At 41.8% G+C, this 16640-nt stretch overlaps 10 protein-coding genes across 10 annotated transcripts; 5 read left to right on the forward strand and 5 right to left on the reverse strand.

Moving 5' to 3' along the window:
• Position 1: 1 nt before the first annotated feature.
• Positions 2-1309, reverse strand: RPT4 (proteasome regulatory particle base subunit RPT4; the record flags this gene model as incomplete). The annotated part of the gene is made up of 1 exon (XM_003679148.1): positions 2-1309. One exon carries the CDS (start codon positions 1307-1309, stop codon positions 2-4), a length of 1308 nt encoding a protein of 435 aa, XP_003679196.1.
• Positions 1310-1719: 410 nt separating this feature from the next.
• Positions 1720-3234, forward strand: GCD1 (translation initiation factor eIF2B subunit gamma; the record flags this gene model as incomplete). Its single annotated transcript, XM_003679149.1, has 1 exon — positions 1720-3234. The coding sequence occupies one exon, from the start codon at positions 1720-1722 to the stop codon at positions 3232-3234; it is 1515 nt and encodes a 504-aa protein (XP_003679197.1).
• A 296-nt stretch (positions 3235-3530) lies between these two features.
• COX10 (protoheme IX farnesyltransferase) lies at positions 3531-4865 on the reverse strand (the record flags this gene model as incomplete). Its single annotated transcript, XM_003679150.1, has 1 exon — positions 3531-4865. One exon carries the CDS (start codon positions 4863-4865, stop codon positions 3531-3533), a length of 1335 nt encoding a protein of 444 aa, XP_003679198.1.
• A 212-nt stretch (positions 4866-5077) lies between these two features.
• RPN8 (proteasome regulatory particle lid subunit RPN8) lies at positions 5078-6073 on the reverse strand (the record flags this gene model as incomplete). Its single annotated transcript, XM_003679151.1, has 1 exon — positions 5078-6073. One exon carries the CDS (start codon positions 6071-6073, stop codon positions 5078-5080), a length of 996 nt encoding a protein of 331 aa, XP_003679199.1.
• Positions 6074-6272: 199 nt separating this feature from the next.
• GPN2 (GTPase GPN2) lies at positions 6273-7316 on the forward strand (the record flags this gene model as incomplete). The annotated part of the gene is made up of 1 exon (XM_003679152.1): positions 6273-7316. The coding sequence occupies one exon, from the start codon at positions 6273-6275 to the stop codon at positions 7314-7316; it is 1044 nt and encodes a 347-aa protein (XP_003679200.1).
• A 313-nt stretch (positions 7317-7629) lies between these two features.
• Positions 7630-8679, forward strand: DSE3 (Dse3p; the record flags this gene model as incomplete). Its single annotated transcript, XM_003679153.1, has 1 exon — positions 7630-8679. One exon carries the CDS (start codon positions 7630-7632, stop codon positions 8677-8679), a length of 1050 nt encoding a protein of 349 aa, XP_003679201.1.
• Positions 8680-8876: 197 nt separating this feature from the next.
• RBL2 (Rbl2p) lies at positions 8877-9185 on the forward strand (the record flags this gene model as incomplete). Its single annotated transcript, XM_003679154.1, has 1 exon — positions 8877-9185. The coding sequence occupies one exon, from the start codon at positions 8877-8879 to the stop codon at positions 9183-9185; it is 309 nt and encodes a 102-aa protein (XP_003679202.1).
• A 308-nt stretch (positions 9186-9493) lies between these two features.
• On the forward strand, positions 9494-10696 carry PNT1 (Pnt1p; the record flags this gene model as incomplete). Its single annotated transcript, XM_003679155.1, has 1 exon — positions 9494-10696. The coding sequence occupies one exon, from the start codon at positions 9494-9496 to the stop codon at positions 10694-10696; it is 1203 nt and encodes a 400-aa protein (XP_003679203.1).
• A 65-nt stretch (positions 10697-10761) lies between these two features.
• Positions 10762-12534, reverse strand: HRK1 (putative serine/threonine protein kinase HRK1; the record flags this gene model as incomplete). The annotated part of the gene is made up of 1 exon (XM_003679156.1): positions 10762-12534. One exon carries the CDS (start codon positions 12532-12534, stop codon positions 10762-10764), a length of 1773 nt encoding a protein of 590 aa, XP_003679204.1.
• Positions 12535-14166: 1632 nt separating this feature from the next.
• On the reverse strand, positions 14167-16635 carry VPH1 (H(+)-transporting V0 sector ATPase subunit a; the record flags this gene model as incomplete). Its single annotated transcript, XM_003679157.1, has 1 exon — positions 14167-16635. The coding sequence occupies one exon, from the start codon at positions 16633-16635 to the stop codon at positions 14167-14169; it is 2469 nt and encodes an 822-aa protein (XP_003679205.1).
• Positions 16636-16640: the final 5 nt, after the last annotated feature.

Below are 16640 nucleotides of genomic sequence, written 5' to 3' on the forward strand. Positions count from 1 at the left end.
ACTATAGTTTTTGATAATCTAGAGAACCTTCCAACTTCTTCACTTCGGCAACCTTCCTGACAGCTTTCATCAAATCTTCAGGTATGATATGATCACGATCGTCTCTAATTGCGAAGAACCCTGCTTCGGTGATACAGTTACGAATATCGGCACCATTGAAGCCATCACTCATCTTGACAGCAGCCTCAAAATCGAATTCACCACTCTTCTTGACGTGCACCGTGTGGATCTTGAAAATCTCGAGCCTGCCAGCCTCGTTGGGCAATGGGATCTCGATTTTTCTATCGAGTCTACCAGGTCTCAACAAAGCCGGGTCCAAAGTATCTGGTCTATTGGTAGCCATGATGACTTTTGTTTGACCCAAATTATCGAACCCATCCATCTGTGTCAGCAATTCCATCAAAGTACGTTGAATTTCACGATCTGCAGAAGTTCCTTCACTAAATCTACGACCACCGATGGCATCAATTTCGTCCATGAATATGATACAAGGTTCATGTTCCTTAGCGTAAGCGAACATCTCTCTAATGATACGAGCAGATTCACCGATATATTTGTCAACGATACCAGAAGCTGGTGAGAAGATGAAATTAGCACCGATAGTAGCCGCTACTGCTTTTGCTAACAGTGTCTTACCAGTTCCAGGTGGGCCATATAGCAAGACACCTTTTGGTGGTTGGATCCCAACTCTTTGGAAAATTTCTGGGTTCTTCAAAGGTAGCTCTATCACTTCCCTCAACTCTCTAATCTGTTCAGTCAGCCCACCGATACCGTCAAAGGATATATCGCCCTGTTCGAAACTTGTCATATTGTAAACCAATGGGTCAGTTTCACGAGGCAAAATTCGCATAATCGTCAATGTAGTTATATCTAGAGTAACTCTAACACCTTTCTTTAATCTCGAACGGTCCACAGAGTTTCTCACACCAACAATATACCGTGGTCCCGATGAAGCCTTCACAATATATTTCTCCTCTGATAATTCCTTCATTACTTCCCCAATCAATTGTCCAATACTCTGCAACGCCTTAATATCGTTCTCTGTCTTGTCATAGGCCTTTTCTAAGTCCCGTATGGTCTGACGGCGTTGTTTCAACTGGTCATCAAACCTTCTGTGTTCCATCAGTTTCTTCTTAAATTCATTCAAGGTCCTGTCTCTGGCCTCTTGTTCAGGATCTACCACTGGTGCAGGAGTCTCCTGTTGTTGTTGCTGTTGATCCTCATTACTACCGCCAGCTTCATTCACTTGGTCATTCTGCTGTCCCTCGCTTTCAAAAGCGGCCATCAAAGGGTCCCGCTCTTCACTCATCTTGCAATAGTCTTCAATTGATCTAAAACAACTAGTATCTCTTACTTTGAACCACTCCTGGGTGGCAAATACACTGAATCTCTACTAACCTAGGCCCTTTTCCCTGCTTATAGAGTCCTTCAAGCCGGGTAACAAATCAAAAATCAATCAATAGGCTTTAAGCGTACCTTTCAATACTCTTCAAGATCGCTCCCCAATGTATTCCGACCTCAGCTACGACCGTTACGACTGTTTAGTTGTGCTCTTTAGTGTCTTTCTTTATCTTTACATGCTTTCTTCACTTTAAATTAAAGCTTTAAAAAATTGAAAAACTGAAAAAATTTGGCAGTTCTACACAAACTCATCGCCTGTTAAAAAGACGGTTAATTGTTGTCATTGAGCAGTTCATTTGCTGAATATCAGGTTTGGCAATGCAGGCTTTTATATTTTGTGGTGAAGGACTTGAACTTCAGCCTTTTTCCCATGCTGGTAGGGAACATGTAGGCACTGGAATGCCTAAAGCATTGTTGCCCATTGGAAATCGTCCTATGATCGAGTACGTATTGAATTGGTGCGATCAGGCCGATTTCAAGGAGATTAATGTGGTTGCATCGAGTGAGGATGTTGATCTAATTCAAGAGGGGTTACAAGATTTCATCTCGTTGAGAGAACAACAGTTTGGAGTGTTATCCAAAGCTCTAGCTTCATCTACGCATGCGCATCATTTGCAAACACCGAAACCTATCAAGTTCATTGGTTCTAAGGCTGCCACTACGGGAGAATGCTTCCAGAAGGAATTACTCGAAAGGATAAAGGGCGATTTTGTACTGTTGCCCTGTGATTTTGTCACTGATATACCACCACAGATCCTTATAGAACAATACAGGAACCGGGATTCCAACAATATAGCTTTGGCTTTTTACTATAAAAACGGGTTGGAGATTGCAGATAAGAGGCAGACGAATAAGCAGGCGTTTACGGTGTATTCTGAGAATGAGGAGACAGATTTCCAACCGGTATTGTTGGATGTGTATCCTACTGAAGAGGTCAAGAAATCGAAGTCATTGCGAATCAGGACGCATTTGTTGTGGAAGTTCCCCAATGCCACAGTGTCGACGAAATTGGTCAACTCTTCGATCTATTTCTGCACATACGAGTTGTGTCAACTTTTGTCAGACAAGAAACCAAAAAATGATAACGCAAAGAACGATGGTGATGAGGACGAAATTACAGCAAAGAATGCAAGTGTTATCAAGCCAAACTATTTCAAGAGCAATAATGAACTGATCAAAGATCCGATTAACGCCAACAAATCATTGGGGAAAATGTTTAGAGACCTCGCTAGGCGCTCATGGCAACACTCTAAGAATAGAGAAACAGTTGGCATGTTTATTTTGCCAGAAGTCGGTGCCTTCATTAGGGCTAACAACTTGAATGCATACACTGAGGCTAACCGTTTCCTACTCAGAATTAAGGCACACACAATGGCTTCAAACGCACAGACTACAACTGCTTCTGCTTCTGCCATCGGTGCTGATGCGATTGTTGGACCGGGATGTACCATTTTGGAGAGAAGTAACATTAAACTCTCTGCCGTTGGGGCTAACTGTGTGATAGGCAACCGTTGTCGAATTGCGGGTTCCATCCTACATCCAAGCGTCAAGATTGAAGATGAAGTTCTACTAGAAAATGTGATTGTAGGTCCAAATGCAGTCATTGGGAAGAAAAGTAAACTGACAAACTGTTACGTGGAAGGTTCCTTTGTAGTGGAGGCCAAGAGCACTTTGAAGGGAGAGACTTTGACAAAGATGTATTTTGAGCCCGATGAGGATTACAGCGATAGCGAAGCTATTGATTCAGATAGTGACGAAGAAGGTGACTATCCAGAAGAATACTACGAAGAGGACGATGATGCATACGGCGATGATGATTTTTTCCAACGTTAGATTTTTTCCAACGTTAGACCTTTGATATACAGATAATTTTATAATAATGTGAACTTGCAAGTAGACATCAATTCGACTTCAAGAGTTGATATTGAATATGATTTTTGAGAATGCCATACTATCCTATATACATAGAGGCTGTATTCTATGAAATTAGTTGTAGCTATTGCAACCTAACGCCCTCTCAAGCCGACGTTAGATCATGATTTGCTCCTTCTTCTAAGCACCGGATTCACGATTTAGTCGCTTGAAAATTACTGTTTGTGGGCGGACGTTTTATTTACATGATGATCAGCTCATGCTTTTAAAGCCTTTGAATCTTCCTTATCTTGGGACAGCCAATCCCAGCGTCCTTTCTTATGCAAAATGGCCAGGATTAACACTGCGGGCAAATGCAACACACTCACCAGAAATGTCTTCCTAGCATAGACATTTGCCAGGATCAAGCCCTTGTCTTGTCTTAATCCTTCTTTAATAAATTTCTTGGAGTAGTTTTGTCTTTGTTGCCAGTAAAATTTGAAAGCCCAAAATGACATCCAGGCATTTATTATTCCAGAATCGATTTGATAATACCAATCAGTTATCCCAAAATAAGAGAATCCAAAGCAAATCGGAAACATCAATAGGGAATACCGTAGAGCGACACGGGCATTTAATAGTGGGTTTTTCCATGCGGTCATCACGTAGCCCGCATTCTTATATTCATTCTTGATGTTATGACTGAGGGTATTGAAATGTGGAAATTGCCATGCATATAGTAAACCTGCAACACACCAAGCGCCTGGATGAGATAGAGGGCTAGCTGCTGCCCATCCCATCAAGGGTGGTAAAGCCCCCACCACGGCGCCAACCCAAGTATTAATGATATGCTTTCTCTTCAGGGAAGTGTAAATCCACGCATAAAGTACAATATTTGCAGCTCCAAGAAACGCTACTGTGGGGTTGACACCTACATATAGAATTGAGGTACCCACAGTCCCAGCAATGGCTGCGAATTTATATGCCTGAACAGGTGTCACTAAACCTCTGACCACTGGTCTCGCCTGTGTTCTTATCATTTGTCGGTCAAACTCTGGTTCTCGACCCATATTGATCGCATTTGCAGATGCTGAGCAAAGCGTAGTACCTATCGTTAGGCATAAGAGCTCACTTACCGATGCTGCGTAGGGAGAAATAGCATATGAGCAAATAGCACTTAACATCACCAGCATAGTCAGTCTTGGTTTACTCAGCTGTAAATAGGGATCAATCAATCGCTTCTTCAATGATATCTCTCTCTTTCCAACTACAGCTTCTCGTTGGGCTTTCCTTACTGATGGATCCACTGCTTTTACGCTAAACGGTATATTTTGCTTCACTTCACTATTACTATCACTGACATCAGTAGTACATCTCAGAGCCTTGGCTGCTGTTTCGGTGATATCGTTATCGCATTTCTTCTTAGTGATATTCGGTGTAAATTCAATGGGAGCAGTATTTAAATGTTGGTTACTGGCAATTCCGGCTGTCTTGAAACCACGAATCCACGATATTCGTACATTAATCAATGATTTGGTTGGACTTGTATAATGAAGGGACCGTGTCGTAAAGCCCTTAGCCACACAATGGCGATAAGCCGGAACGAAAGACATAAATACCCAACTGCCGTGTGGCTAGCAACGTCTAATGCTAAAACTTCAGATAACTCAAATAGCCTCTATCGACCTTTCTCTTCTACCTTTGTTCTCGAAATTAAGTACTAGCATAAAAAATTTCGTTCTTAAGACACGAAGCTTATAAGCTAAAAAGTCAATAAATTTGACAAGATCTTTGTCTACATGATTCGGCTATGTATCAGTTGGGTTTACGTACTAGTTATCCCATTTTCTTCCTCTTTGATGGTTTTCTTCTCTTCCTCAAGCTTGTTTTCCTCATGCTCCTTAGCTTTCCTCTCTTGCAACTTCTTGTTCTGCATCTTGTTGTCGATCAGGTCGTCGAATGCTATGATGGACCTGACTAAATTAGCAACGTAGATGACCATCAGTTCGTCGTTGGTCTTTACGGTCAATGCTTTTTGTAAATTGTTCGAGGAATTAACCACATCTGCGCTCTTCAAGTTCATTTCATCCTCGTTTGGAGAACCTAAGTTAGGAAGCAGGTTGAAAACATCTTGCAATTTACCCAGGATAGTGTGATTCACGGGCAGTTCACCGTTAATGACTTTGTTCAGATAAGAAACGATATCCTTCAATTTCCTTTGCAGGCCCTTTAGTGATTTCAATTGATTGGTGAGTCTGATAGACAGCCCTCCGGCAGCTTGATCACGCACATCCCGGAGCAAATGCTCAACACCAATCTCTTCTGCCTCTTCTGCCTCTATCGTGCAAGGTAAGTGAATGAATGTCTTTTCCGTAGAAGTACCATCATCCTTTACCTGCTCTATAGCGACATATGCATCCGTTGGAAGTCCCACACCCTGTTGCTTAACATCCACAATCAGCAGTAAAGGATTTGTGCTTGTGTATTTCTTGAACAGGTCATTAATCTTCAAGTCGGAGGCCTTCAATTTAGGCCCACTATGGTACCATCCAATTAATTTCTCCTTGGCGTTAATCTTCTTACACATTTCGTTCATATTTTCGATGTAATTGTGATCCAAGAACCACACATCTGGGTTCTTCTCGTCCTCCTCAAATGGTAATGCAAATGAGTTAGTTACTCTGAAGGTATCAGTTGAAGCATCCCCCAATATCACACCGACACATCTCTTGTTCTCCGGCGTATTAGTCCGCTGATAGTGGTCTAAAACAGACAGCAAAACTAGCGGAGCAACCGTGACTTTATCGTGGTTACTTGACATCCTTTTTAAGCCTTAATTCAACTGCTCTAAAGGCCAATTGGTGCTTTTAAAGCTTGGTCTCATTCAATGTGAATCGCCACCCAAGTTAAAGGCCCTTTTAAATTTCCGTTACCGGTGATTTTTCATTATTATAAAACTTCAAAGATCGATGAGATGAACCAATATAGGACCAATTGAAGCTGTATAGAACGTTCCTGGAATGCCATTTGGTCAGATTGTGATAGGACCGCCTGGATCGGGCAAGTCAACTTATTGTAATGGGTGTCATCAGTTTTTTAACGCAGTCGGCCGACATGTTCAAGTAGTGAATATGGACCCGGCGAACGATCGATTGTCATACCCTTGTTCAGTGGATATTCGAGACTTTATTACTTTGGAAGAGATCATGCAGCAACAGCAATTGGGCCCGAATGGTGGACTAATGTATGCGGTTGAGTCTTTGGACCAGTCTCTCGATTTATTTGTCTTGCAGGTCAAATCGTTGGTACAGGAAGAGAGGGCTTATGTCGTGTTTGATTGCCCTGGGCAGGTTGAATTGTTTACACATCATTCTTCACTGTTCCATATATTTAAGAGACTAGAAAAAGAGCTTTCCCTAAGGTTTTGTGTGGTCAATTTGACAGACTGTTACTATATCACTTCACCCTCACAGTACGTCTCTGTGGTTTTGCTTGCACTGCGTTCCATGCTTATGATGGATCTGCCGCAGATTAACGTGTTCTCCAAGATCGATCTGCTCAAATCGTATGGTGAATTGCCCTTCAGGCTTGATTACTACACAGAAGTGCAGGACTTGGAGTATTTACAACCATACATCGAGCAAGAGAGTTCGGGAGTACTCGCGAAGAAATACCAGAGGCTCACCGAAGTCATTAGTGAGATGGTTGCTGATTTCAACCTCGTTTCCTTCGAAGTTTTGTGCGTTGACGACAAAGAAAGTATGATTAACTTGCAAAGCGTCGTGGACAAGGCGAATGGCTACATCTTTGGTGCTTCAGAGATTGGAGGCGATACTGTATGGGCAGAAGCCACACGAGAAGGTGCCATGCTGGCGAATTACGATATTCAAGACCGCTGGATCGATAACAAGGAAATGTACGACAAGATCGAGCTCGAACAACAAAAAAAACTAATCGAAGAAAGAAAACAACAGGAAAAGGAGATTGATGTGGATAAGGATGACGAGTGGGAAAGGGCATTAAAAGACTGGGAAGAGAAACAAGGCGTGAACTACGTGAAATGAGCTCGTCACGTGACTTGCCAGCCTTTTGAATTTCTATGCAGTAAATGATTTACCAGCCTTCGCAGATCCAAAGAACCTCGAAATAAAGATGGGTGTGACATTAATTGACAGTTCCAATTGAATTGGGTAATATTCTACAGAATTTAATGATGGCGGGTGATTATTGTGCAGCCGTTTTTGTGGTTTTTTAAGTTCCAGCGGGGTGTATGTTAGCTGGTCGATCGATATAAAATGGTATTCTTTGTGCCAGATCTTAAAAATTTAAAGATGTTTCTTTCGAGAAACCTTATTGCCATCTCTTAACCAAACTAAAATGCCCAGGAAATTTCTGGGGGAGAGGGTCGAATCGGGTGTCGATTTTGTGCGGCCTTCTTCATTGACTTTGACGGCTGATGACTTACAACATATTCCTTTGAATGGCTTCGAAGTAGATGAACCAGTGTCTTATGGGCTGGGCAGTAGAATTTCTAGGAAATTTGGTGGTACAATAAAGCTGAGAAAACGGTTGGAATCTGTTCCAGAGCTTTTCTTGCATGATTTTAAAAAAAAACCATTCAAGAAGAGACCAAAGAAACCTTCGCTAAGAAGGGTAGAGCCTCCAAAGGTGACATTACCCACTCTGGCAGAAGAAGTGCCCAAACCGCTGCTTACGGAGGATGAGATTGATAATATTTTTGTGACCAATCGAATTGTTATGCCCATAACGGTACGGCCTCAAACAGGTGCTTTTACAAAAAATGATGATGGGTCCATGAGCAGCAATGAACAGTTATATGACGAAATAATATCGGCTTACGGTTCTGCTAGCCAGGATAGGCATCCACAATTGCTGAATTCCGAGATCGATAGAGTACTTGAACACATAAGTCACAGACAACTTACGAAGAAGCCAATTCCAGTACTTGACCCAACAATATATGACCCTGAAGTAGCTCAGTCAACTAACGTGGATCTACGTCCTCCATCGCCAGTCATGTCAGAAAAAATCTCAAGCCCCGAATATACGGGGACCAGTTCTTCAGATCGTTGGAGTTCTGGTGATGAATTCTCAGACTTAGGCAGTGCTTTAATAAGTCAAGCACTGGACGATGAACACTACGTCACGGCAACCAATTCTCTCCGATTTACCAACAGTCCTTTCATTGAACGCGCAGACACGGAGGCAGTACACGACATACAGCCGGTAAGATTACATAGGATCGAACTGATTCCAAAGACTTTCACATTCGACGATGAAGACAAAAAGTTGTCTGAAGCAGACGAACCTGAGACTTTGAAATTGACCGAAGTTCAACTTCTACAAAGAAAGATCGAGTCCATTGAAATAGCCAGTTGCAGCAGTAGCATATACAGCGATAAGTAACAAATTTAAAGGACCACTGGGCAGGGCTCAATGGTCCCAATGGACTCTTGTAGTATTGGAAGTAGGCATATAGCGAGTAAACGATCATTCTTCACGTTAGGCTTCTCTAGTCAACCAGTTCGCCATTAGATATAGCACTTTGCTGATATAGCACCGCTATTTGATACCTTTTAAACCCTCGTTATCGTTTCAAAGTCATGTCACCATCTCAATTGGAGATCAAGGTTAGGGCACTACAGAGACTTGTCAAGGAAGAAGGTTATTATCAACAAGAATTGAAAGATCAGACAGCCCATGTTGAAAAATTGAAGAAAGATAAAGATGTTGATCCATATGATTTAAAGAAGCAAGAAGAAGTTCAGCAAGATACTGAGAAGTTGCTTCCTACTATGTACAAAAAAATCGCTGAATTTAAGGAAAATTTAGAAGAATACATCAAGTCCTACCAGGGGAATGAGGAATTACAGGATGCCCAAACGGCCATAAAAAAGCAGATGAAGTATTAAAGGAAAATGGCAGGTAGAATTTCCTTATTTGCTATGCAAACAATAATTAAAAGGGATCAGCAAGCTTGCCCACGCCAGATTTCCAGATAAATGCGAGGCTAGACTAATTGCTACGCAATTTCAATCTATAGCATCTATACAAATTCACATCAAGCTAAATTAGTACGCTGTTTGTCGTTCGACTGGCATCAAGTAAAATAATTGATAATGATTGATGAGATATGAAAATTGAAAAATCTTAGAAGTTGCAGATCAGAAAACATTGGCTCAAGAAAGTTTCATAGGAGTCTTTTTTAGCCCTTTATTTCATGTTAGGCCGTGGTGCGACGATAAAGTTGCTTCGTTACTCGACCCAGGCGCATAAAGCGGCTTTGATAGATGGTACCGATGCCCTCGAGGAACGCTTACGGTCAAATGAGTTGTTGAAGAATTTGAAATGCAAGTACCAAGATAATCAATTTCAAGTGGTAGAAGATGGTGATGAGGGTTCCCAGCATTTAAATTGTGATAAATCATTACCAATGACTGTATTTCCCAAGCAAGAGATATTCGACAAAGTGATGAGGGATAATAAGGTAAGTCAATGGAGAAAACCTCTGACACAATGGTTTCGTCTTGGAGTGCATATGATGAAATACTACAAAGATGGACTTCGAGATACTTATCGAGTGGCAAAGGATACTAGAAATTTAGTTGAGAAATGCGAACTGGATCCCAAGACACCATTAGTAACTCAACTGTGCAAATTGATCGAGTTTAACGAGATCGCCACACGTCAGAAAAAAGACGCGACTGCTCTGCCTTTGACCAGGAAGCAGTCTGTAATGTATCATAGACGTGCTCAGGTTTGGAAGTTACCAACATTTTTCATACTAGCCTTGATCTTTGAAGAGTTTACAGCAGTGGTGTGCTATGTATTCCCAAAGTTAGCACCCCACAACTGCCTTACTCCTGGTGCATATCAGAAAGTTTGCCGAACACACACTAATGACGTGACTTCGTGGAATCCTATAAAATATCAATCGCCTTACACCATTTCCAAAAGCTCGTTATTTCACATACTAAGACGCACGCCTGTGGCTCATATATCTAAATGGAAGCTGAAGATTTACGATACGATGAACATCAGAAAAAATCCGTCCGAAACATTGATGCGTATTCATCAGTATTTATTCATTGACGACTGGTTTCTATTGAAAGATATCATGGATGACAATCCGACTCTGCTAAGTCGAAAAGAACTAGTCAATTGCATATTTGAGAGACAGCTATTCTCAGCAGATGAAGATTTGAATAAGATGGTTAATGAGGAAGAGGGAAGACGCTTGTTAATTTGGAGATTATTTGCATATTGGTCTTTTAGGTTCGATGGTACAGTTACTGTTGGCGGTGGCCAACTCTTCGTCGAGAAATGGGGTGTCAATAATGTGGCGATATTGAATTATAGTGGCCTTGTTGGTAATAAGCAATTGGACAAAAAAATCTATCAGTCTTGGAGAAGTAACCTGTGAGTAGCAAGTCTTGATATATAGGTTCATTACATTTATACATGGCGCATCGAGGAGACAGGGTTGATTTATACTTTGTAAGTCTCGAGATGAGCGTCCTCTTCCCTAACTAAAGTGTGATGATGGCCTGGTGCTCTTATGACTTGTTTTGTTGGGCTCATTGTGCAACATGCAATCTCACTGAACCAACTATCCGCGTACATATCGGCCAAAGTTGCCCTCTTTTTGGGATCGATCTCCAGAATACGGGACATAATAGGTCTTGCAGCATGGGGGAGTAAACGTAACAGACGGTATGGTCCATGTATAACTTTCTTGTGATGACTTGCTCCGGATTTATGAGAAGCGACAGATTTCAAGTCGTGCGTACGTGAATTTACCTTCTCGGCTACACTCTTTTCAGGCTCCTTTGATGTTTGGTTATCCTCTTTATCTTGTATATGAACATCTTTAGCTGGTTCTTCAGCCTTTCCGGAGTGTGGATGGTTAGGCTCGTTTGGTTTTGACTCCTTCTCTGATTCTCCAACCTTTTCGGATTGTGAATGGTTAGCCTCTTCTGGTTTTGATTCCTTTTCTTTCTCTGTTTCTTTGTTTTCTTGTTTTGTTACGTTATTCTCTACCTTTTCGCTACTGGGTTCCTGTTCGTGGGCTGGCGTATGATGTCTTTCGTGTTCACGTCTCTCCCTCCTCTCCTTCAGCAGATCTTCGTGATGTTTTGCCGATGCTACATAGTCATGTTCACAGTCATCAGGCATACAATAGAGTCTGAAATTTTCATCTGAATCCCTTGGAGCCTTCCATGGAAATCTTTTTAGCATCATACAACAGAAAATAATACCTATGGACCAAACATCAACACATTGTGGATCATAACGTTTCGTGGAACTCAGTACTTCAGGTGCCAAATATGGATCACTTCCGACCACACCATGAGCCATAGCCACCTCTGTCTCCATCGGATACCTAAACACTACCGCACTACCAAAATCGATTAATTTCAAGATTCCGTCTGCGGTCATCACACAGTTATCTAGTTTCAAATCTCTATGAGCCAACCCCATCGAATGAAGGTACTTGACACCCTCAGTCAGCTGTTTTAGACAACAATTTATCTCACCACGGGACATCTTACCAGTCATAATGACCGCAAAGAAATCCACAGGACAATATTCCATCACCTCGTAATACTTATTCTGTTGGGAATCGGAGAAAATATCAAGAGTCTCGATAATATTAGGATGACGAAGTGTGGACCCAATACAAAACTCTGCTGTACATTTCTTCGCATAATCTCTCACAGATTCATTAGATTTCCTAGGCCTAAACTCCTTAACGGCAAAAGTAGCTCCATCAGTAGGTCTTACAAGCACTTTCACAGATCCACCTGCTCCGGCACCTAAAAGTTTCCCCATTTTACCATATTTTTGCGCCAAGATGGCATCATCATGATAGATATTAACGTTGTTGGACAGGGAAAGTGTAGAATCCGAGCTAGGCGGTATTGCCGATTGCGTATGAACATGATGCTCCGCATTAGGTTTTGTATGATTATGAAGGGCAGCAGGTGCAGGAGAACGACCTTTACGGTGAGCATTGGGACGAAAAAAACGTTTCAATTCAGCCATCGAATGAGACGGCCTTGGCGACGTCGTAGACGTCGCCGTGGCTTGCTCATGAGCATGCGTAAAATGGGCCTGAAGAGAGTCGGATGACTTATCACTCTTTACAGAATCATTACTCTGTCGACGATTCATAAAATTCAAAATCGATCTGGAATTTCTAGTCAAACCACCATCACCCTCATGGTGGTGAAATGGATTTCGCGATAGTAAATTAGGCATCTTACCCCTCTTGAACAGTAGTAAACTTAACAGAAAGGCTTCAACTGTTGAGTAGATAAATTGGTACTGGTATACTTCAATAGACCAAATACCAAGAACAACAACCTGCAACGAGCAATAGATCGCCTAGCAACGGCGTGATCGACACACCTCGAGCTCTAGGTCCCGAGCCATTTAGCTGCTAAAACTCTCGGAAGGCCTTGTGACCCGGACGGTGCGGCGCTACCAGTCAAGCTGTAGAATAATACACTCTCTATGACCACTTCTTCAGTCTATTGAATACACTGCGAGCCGGGCAGGGTTTAATTGGCGCTATTTAGATGTGGTTGTGATTTATGAAAACTTTTCAGCCTTCCCGGAGCTCAATTGGTGAGATTTTAGTGGTCAAGAAGTACCGGCTGTTAAAATCGGTCTGTAGGGCTGCCAAGAACCGGGAATTGAGTCTCGGCTCGCTATATTGTGCTCTTTTAACGTTAAGAGTCACAACTCTAGATTGCGAAAATTAAATAATATTGAAAAATTATTTAAAAATTCAATGGGACAAGCGGCAGACATGCATTGATCTCTTCATGATTTGCTGTTCTCTTGGTATTGAGGGTATTTGAGCTTGCCTATGTGTTGTTGTTGCAATTGATTGTAATGCTATGGTTTGGCAAGTCTAGGATTGGTTAATCGTTTATCTTTTGAGAGATATGTTGTTAATATATACTCGCAAATGATTCTGTAAATCAGATCCAATAAAGACAAAACGATCAATAATGCCTAGATAAGTAGTCTTCGAATCACAGAATCACATGAATTTTTATAACTTGTATTCGATCTAGAAGCTTTCTTGTAAGCCATTTCTCGTATAACGAACGTTATTTCTCTAACATAGCTCACTCAATTTTCCAGTCAGTAAGACCTTCATGGGTTTATGATGAAACAATTGATTGTATTGATGAACGTTTTGTAGTTTTATTGAGAGTAATGCAAAAGATTCTTGTTCTGCTGAACAGCTCGTCTACCGAGTATTGAGCAAACAACAGTACAGTTAGAATTCGAAACCCCACTCAATGATTGTGATTTGAGCGTTTTGCCGCAGCTTATTCTACAACCTCAACTAATATTATGATGGGCTGCGATTTCTTTTTGACGTTCTTTACTCACAGTACTAGCTTAGGTCATACTATCAATGGGATCGGAGCCTACATCTGAATTTAAGCTGTTTGAAAGGCTCGTTCGAATTCTTGGCATTTTTACACTACACAAGTATTTATTAAGCAAATCATGAATAGAATGGAGACGAAATTTTGAAGTAGTTAACCATCTAGAAAGTTAGCATATTTTTTGTTGTAACACGGCTTATTGAGTCAGATATGACTTTTTAGATTATTCATTTACTATGCGATGCAAAGTAAGCTAACTGAAGACATTTTGGGCTCATCGAGATTCCGTAGTTGTCTTGAGCTCTATTCTGTAGAGCTTACTTTTATCCCGACAAATTTTCGATGATCTAAATTCATATTTATCTCAGAACAAGCAACATTTTCCTAGATAAGTTGAATTCCTTCGGTGCTCGTTCAGGTTGATAGGTTGTTGATTTAGTGTCTTTTATAAATGATTTGTATATAAGTCTCTAAGCTCGCAACTCTACACAGGTCCTGCAGGTGCTTCTGCACCAAGTTCTGCGTATTGAAAAATGAATGGTTCGTAAGGCAAACCCTCACCGACAAAAAACTTGGACATCGACTCGACCCAGTGCAAACGCAAAGAATGCAGCATGGCAGAAGTACCTTCCATACCGACAAGCACGGCACAGGTCAATGCGAACCACATCGCAAATAGGAATACGGTTGCAAAGACACCGACAGCACCGGTGAAACCGAAAGCGATCTGAATGGTCATAGTCCACAGAACACTAGACAGTTGCGCATGAGCCAATGACAAAGCCCACAGACGTAGATAGGAGGCGGTATGCGACACACAGTTCAGACAGAATTCGATAGTGTGGATCACTTGATGAATCATAACATCGCTGAATTGTTCGTCATGAGCATGTTCTTCACCTTCCTCCTCATCGCTATCAGCAAGTTCGTCGTTACCTAGTAGTTGTTCAACTTCTAACTCGTCTTCGGTGGCAACAAGCTCGTGGTCTTTGTGAGTGAGCTTGAAATGCAAAGGTTTGATAATGAGCAAACATGGAATACATAGCAAAGCCACAAGTAGCAAGATCACTTGTACTTTTGCCTGGTGTGGATAAAGCTCATCGTCGATCTTACCTGGCGCCAAAAACATGTTAATCAGCATGTTCAATAGACCAGGAGCAGGTTTACCATCTTTGACCCAGTCCACGGCCCATTTGTAAACGATACAAACCGATAAGTAACCAAAGATACCCTGCATGAACAATAGACCTGGAATGAAGTTACCGACAATATCGATCCAGGAGTTGAAGAAAATGTGGTTAGCCAAAGAAAAGAAGTACGAGTAAGTCATGTGGATGAATCCCATAAGCACGGAAAGCTTCATCTTGTAAGAGTTTGCAAAAAGAAGCGCATTATCAGTTCCGTGCCATGCCCAATCGAGACCAATTGGGTAAGTGCCCACTTGGTGCGCAGTGATCGCCTCACCAATTTCCCAGTGTTCAGGCCATTTCCAACCGGATTTAAACAAAGTCATTGATTTGGAAAAGATATCGTTGTATAGGAAACCTGTGTACATCGAAAATAGACCCATAAACAGCACAATGTACCTACCACCGTACAGCATATCGAAGATTTCACCTCTTTTCATTCTGTCAATTTTCTTTTCATTCAAAACAAGGACAAGGGCAACCATAGCCATCAAAGTACCGTGACCCAAGTCACCAAACATGATGGCAAACATGAAGGGGAAAGTAACAATGGTGGGCAAACCAGGATTGATCTCTTGGTATTGAGCAATACCGTAACAGTCACAAATACTCTGGAAACCAGCTGTAAATTTGTTAGTTCTGTGGAACGTAGGTGGAGTCTTATTAGTTTCCAACACCTGAATGATCGATGGAACGTCGTTGCCCAGTTTGGCCGTCATTTGGCCCAGTTTATCCTGCAAAATAAGCAGTTGGTCTCTTGGGACCCAACCTTCTGCAATAAGGGTCTTTCTGTTCACATCAAAATTGAACTTGTTCAAAGTCTCGTATACAGACTTTTCACGCGAGATGTCTTGGTACCAGGAGTCTAGTTCCTTGGCAATAGCATATAGTTCACTGTCCAAAGTGGTCGACGTTGTCTCCAAAACAGTGTTCAAATCACCTAGGCTTTGATTCGTCTGACTTAACTGTGCAGATCTAGCCTCTGCAGATGATTCGACGTCGTACAACGTAGCATCCAGCGATTCAGCTATCTTTTGAATTCTCTTTAGAATTAAGTCACCATGTGAGAATACGATAAATGCGTTTTTCAAAACTTTTCCCTTGGTCTTGGCGTCATAAACTGGTTCTGCCAATTCAACGTGCCTAAAGTAAAGGTTACCTCTCAAAACCCTCCATAAGATTTGTTCCAAAATGCCAACTTTTTGTCTCGAAATGACACCGGTCACGTAGTTGACAGAAGAAGGCAACGCAGCTCCGACATTCATCTCTTCGTCATCGTTATCTGGTGCAGCACCAACACCGGCTTGAATATCCTTAGAGAAAAATTGATCACCAGATTTTAACAAGAATCTGTACTGCTCCAAATCAGTCTTTTGCAACTCCAACTGCTCTGAAGCCTCTTCCATCTGCACCAAACGGTCCTCAAGGTACGAAGCATTCTGCACATGATCGTCAATCTTGCCGGTCCCTGGTGCTAGCTCAACAAGCCCATTCTCCTCAGGAAGCTCCACTTCTAGCAAATTTATCTTATGCTTGTTCAAAAGCTTGTAGAAGTAACGATATTGCCTCTCGACATTGTCTAATTTTCTAATATCATCGACAAAAGCTCTCTGAAAAGCACGAACTTTAGTGTTCATATCACGCAACTGCACTAAACCAAGCTGTCCCAGAGTATAAACAGTCTCTCTAGCTATTTCCTGAGGGATATACAGCTGGACAAGCGACATGTCCGCTGAGCGGAAGATCGCTTCCTGCTTTTCCTGCATTTATC

This window comes from Torulaspora delbrueckii, chromosome 1 (assembly GCF_000243375.1).
Source record: "Torulaspora delbrueckii CBS 1146 chromosome 1, complete genome".
In the NCBI taxonomy this organism is placed as follows: Eukaryota; Fungi; Ascomycota; class Saccharomycetes; order Saccharomycetales; family Saccharomycetaceae; genus Torulaspora; species Torulaspora delbrueckii.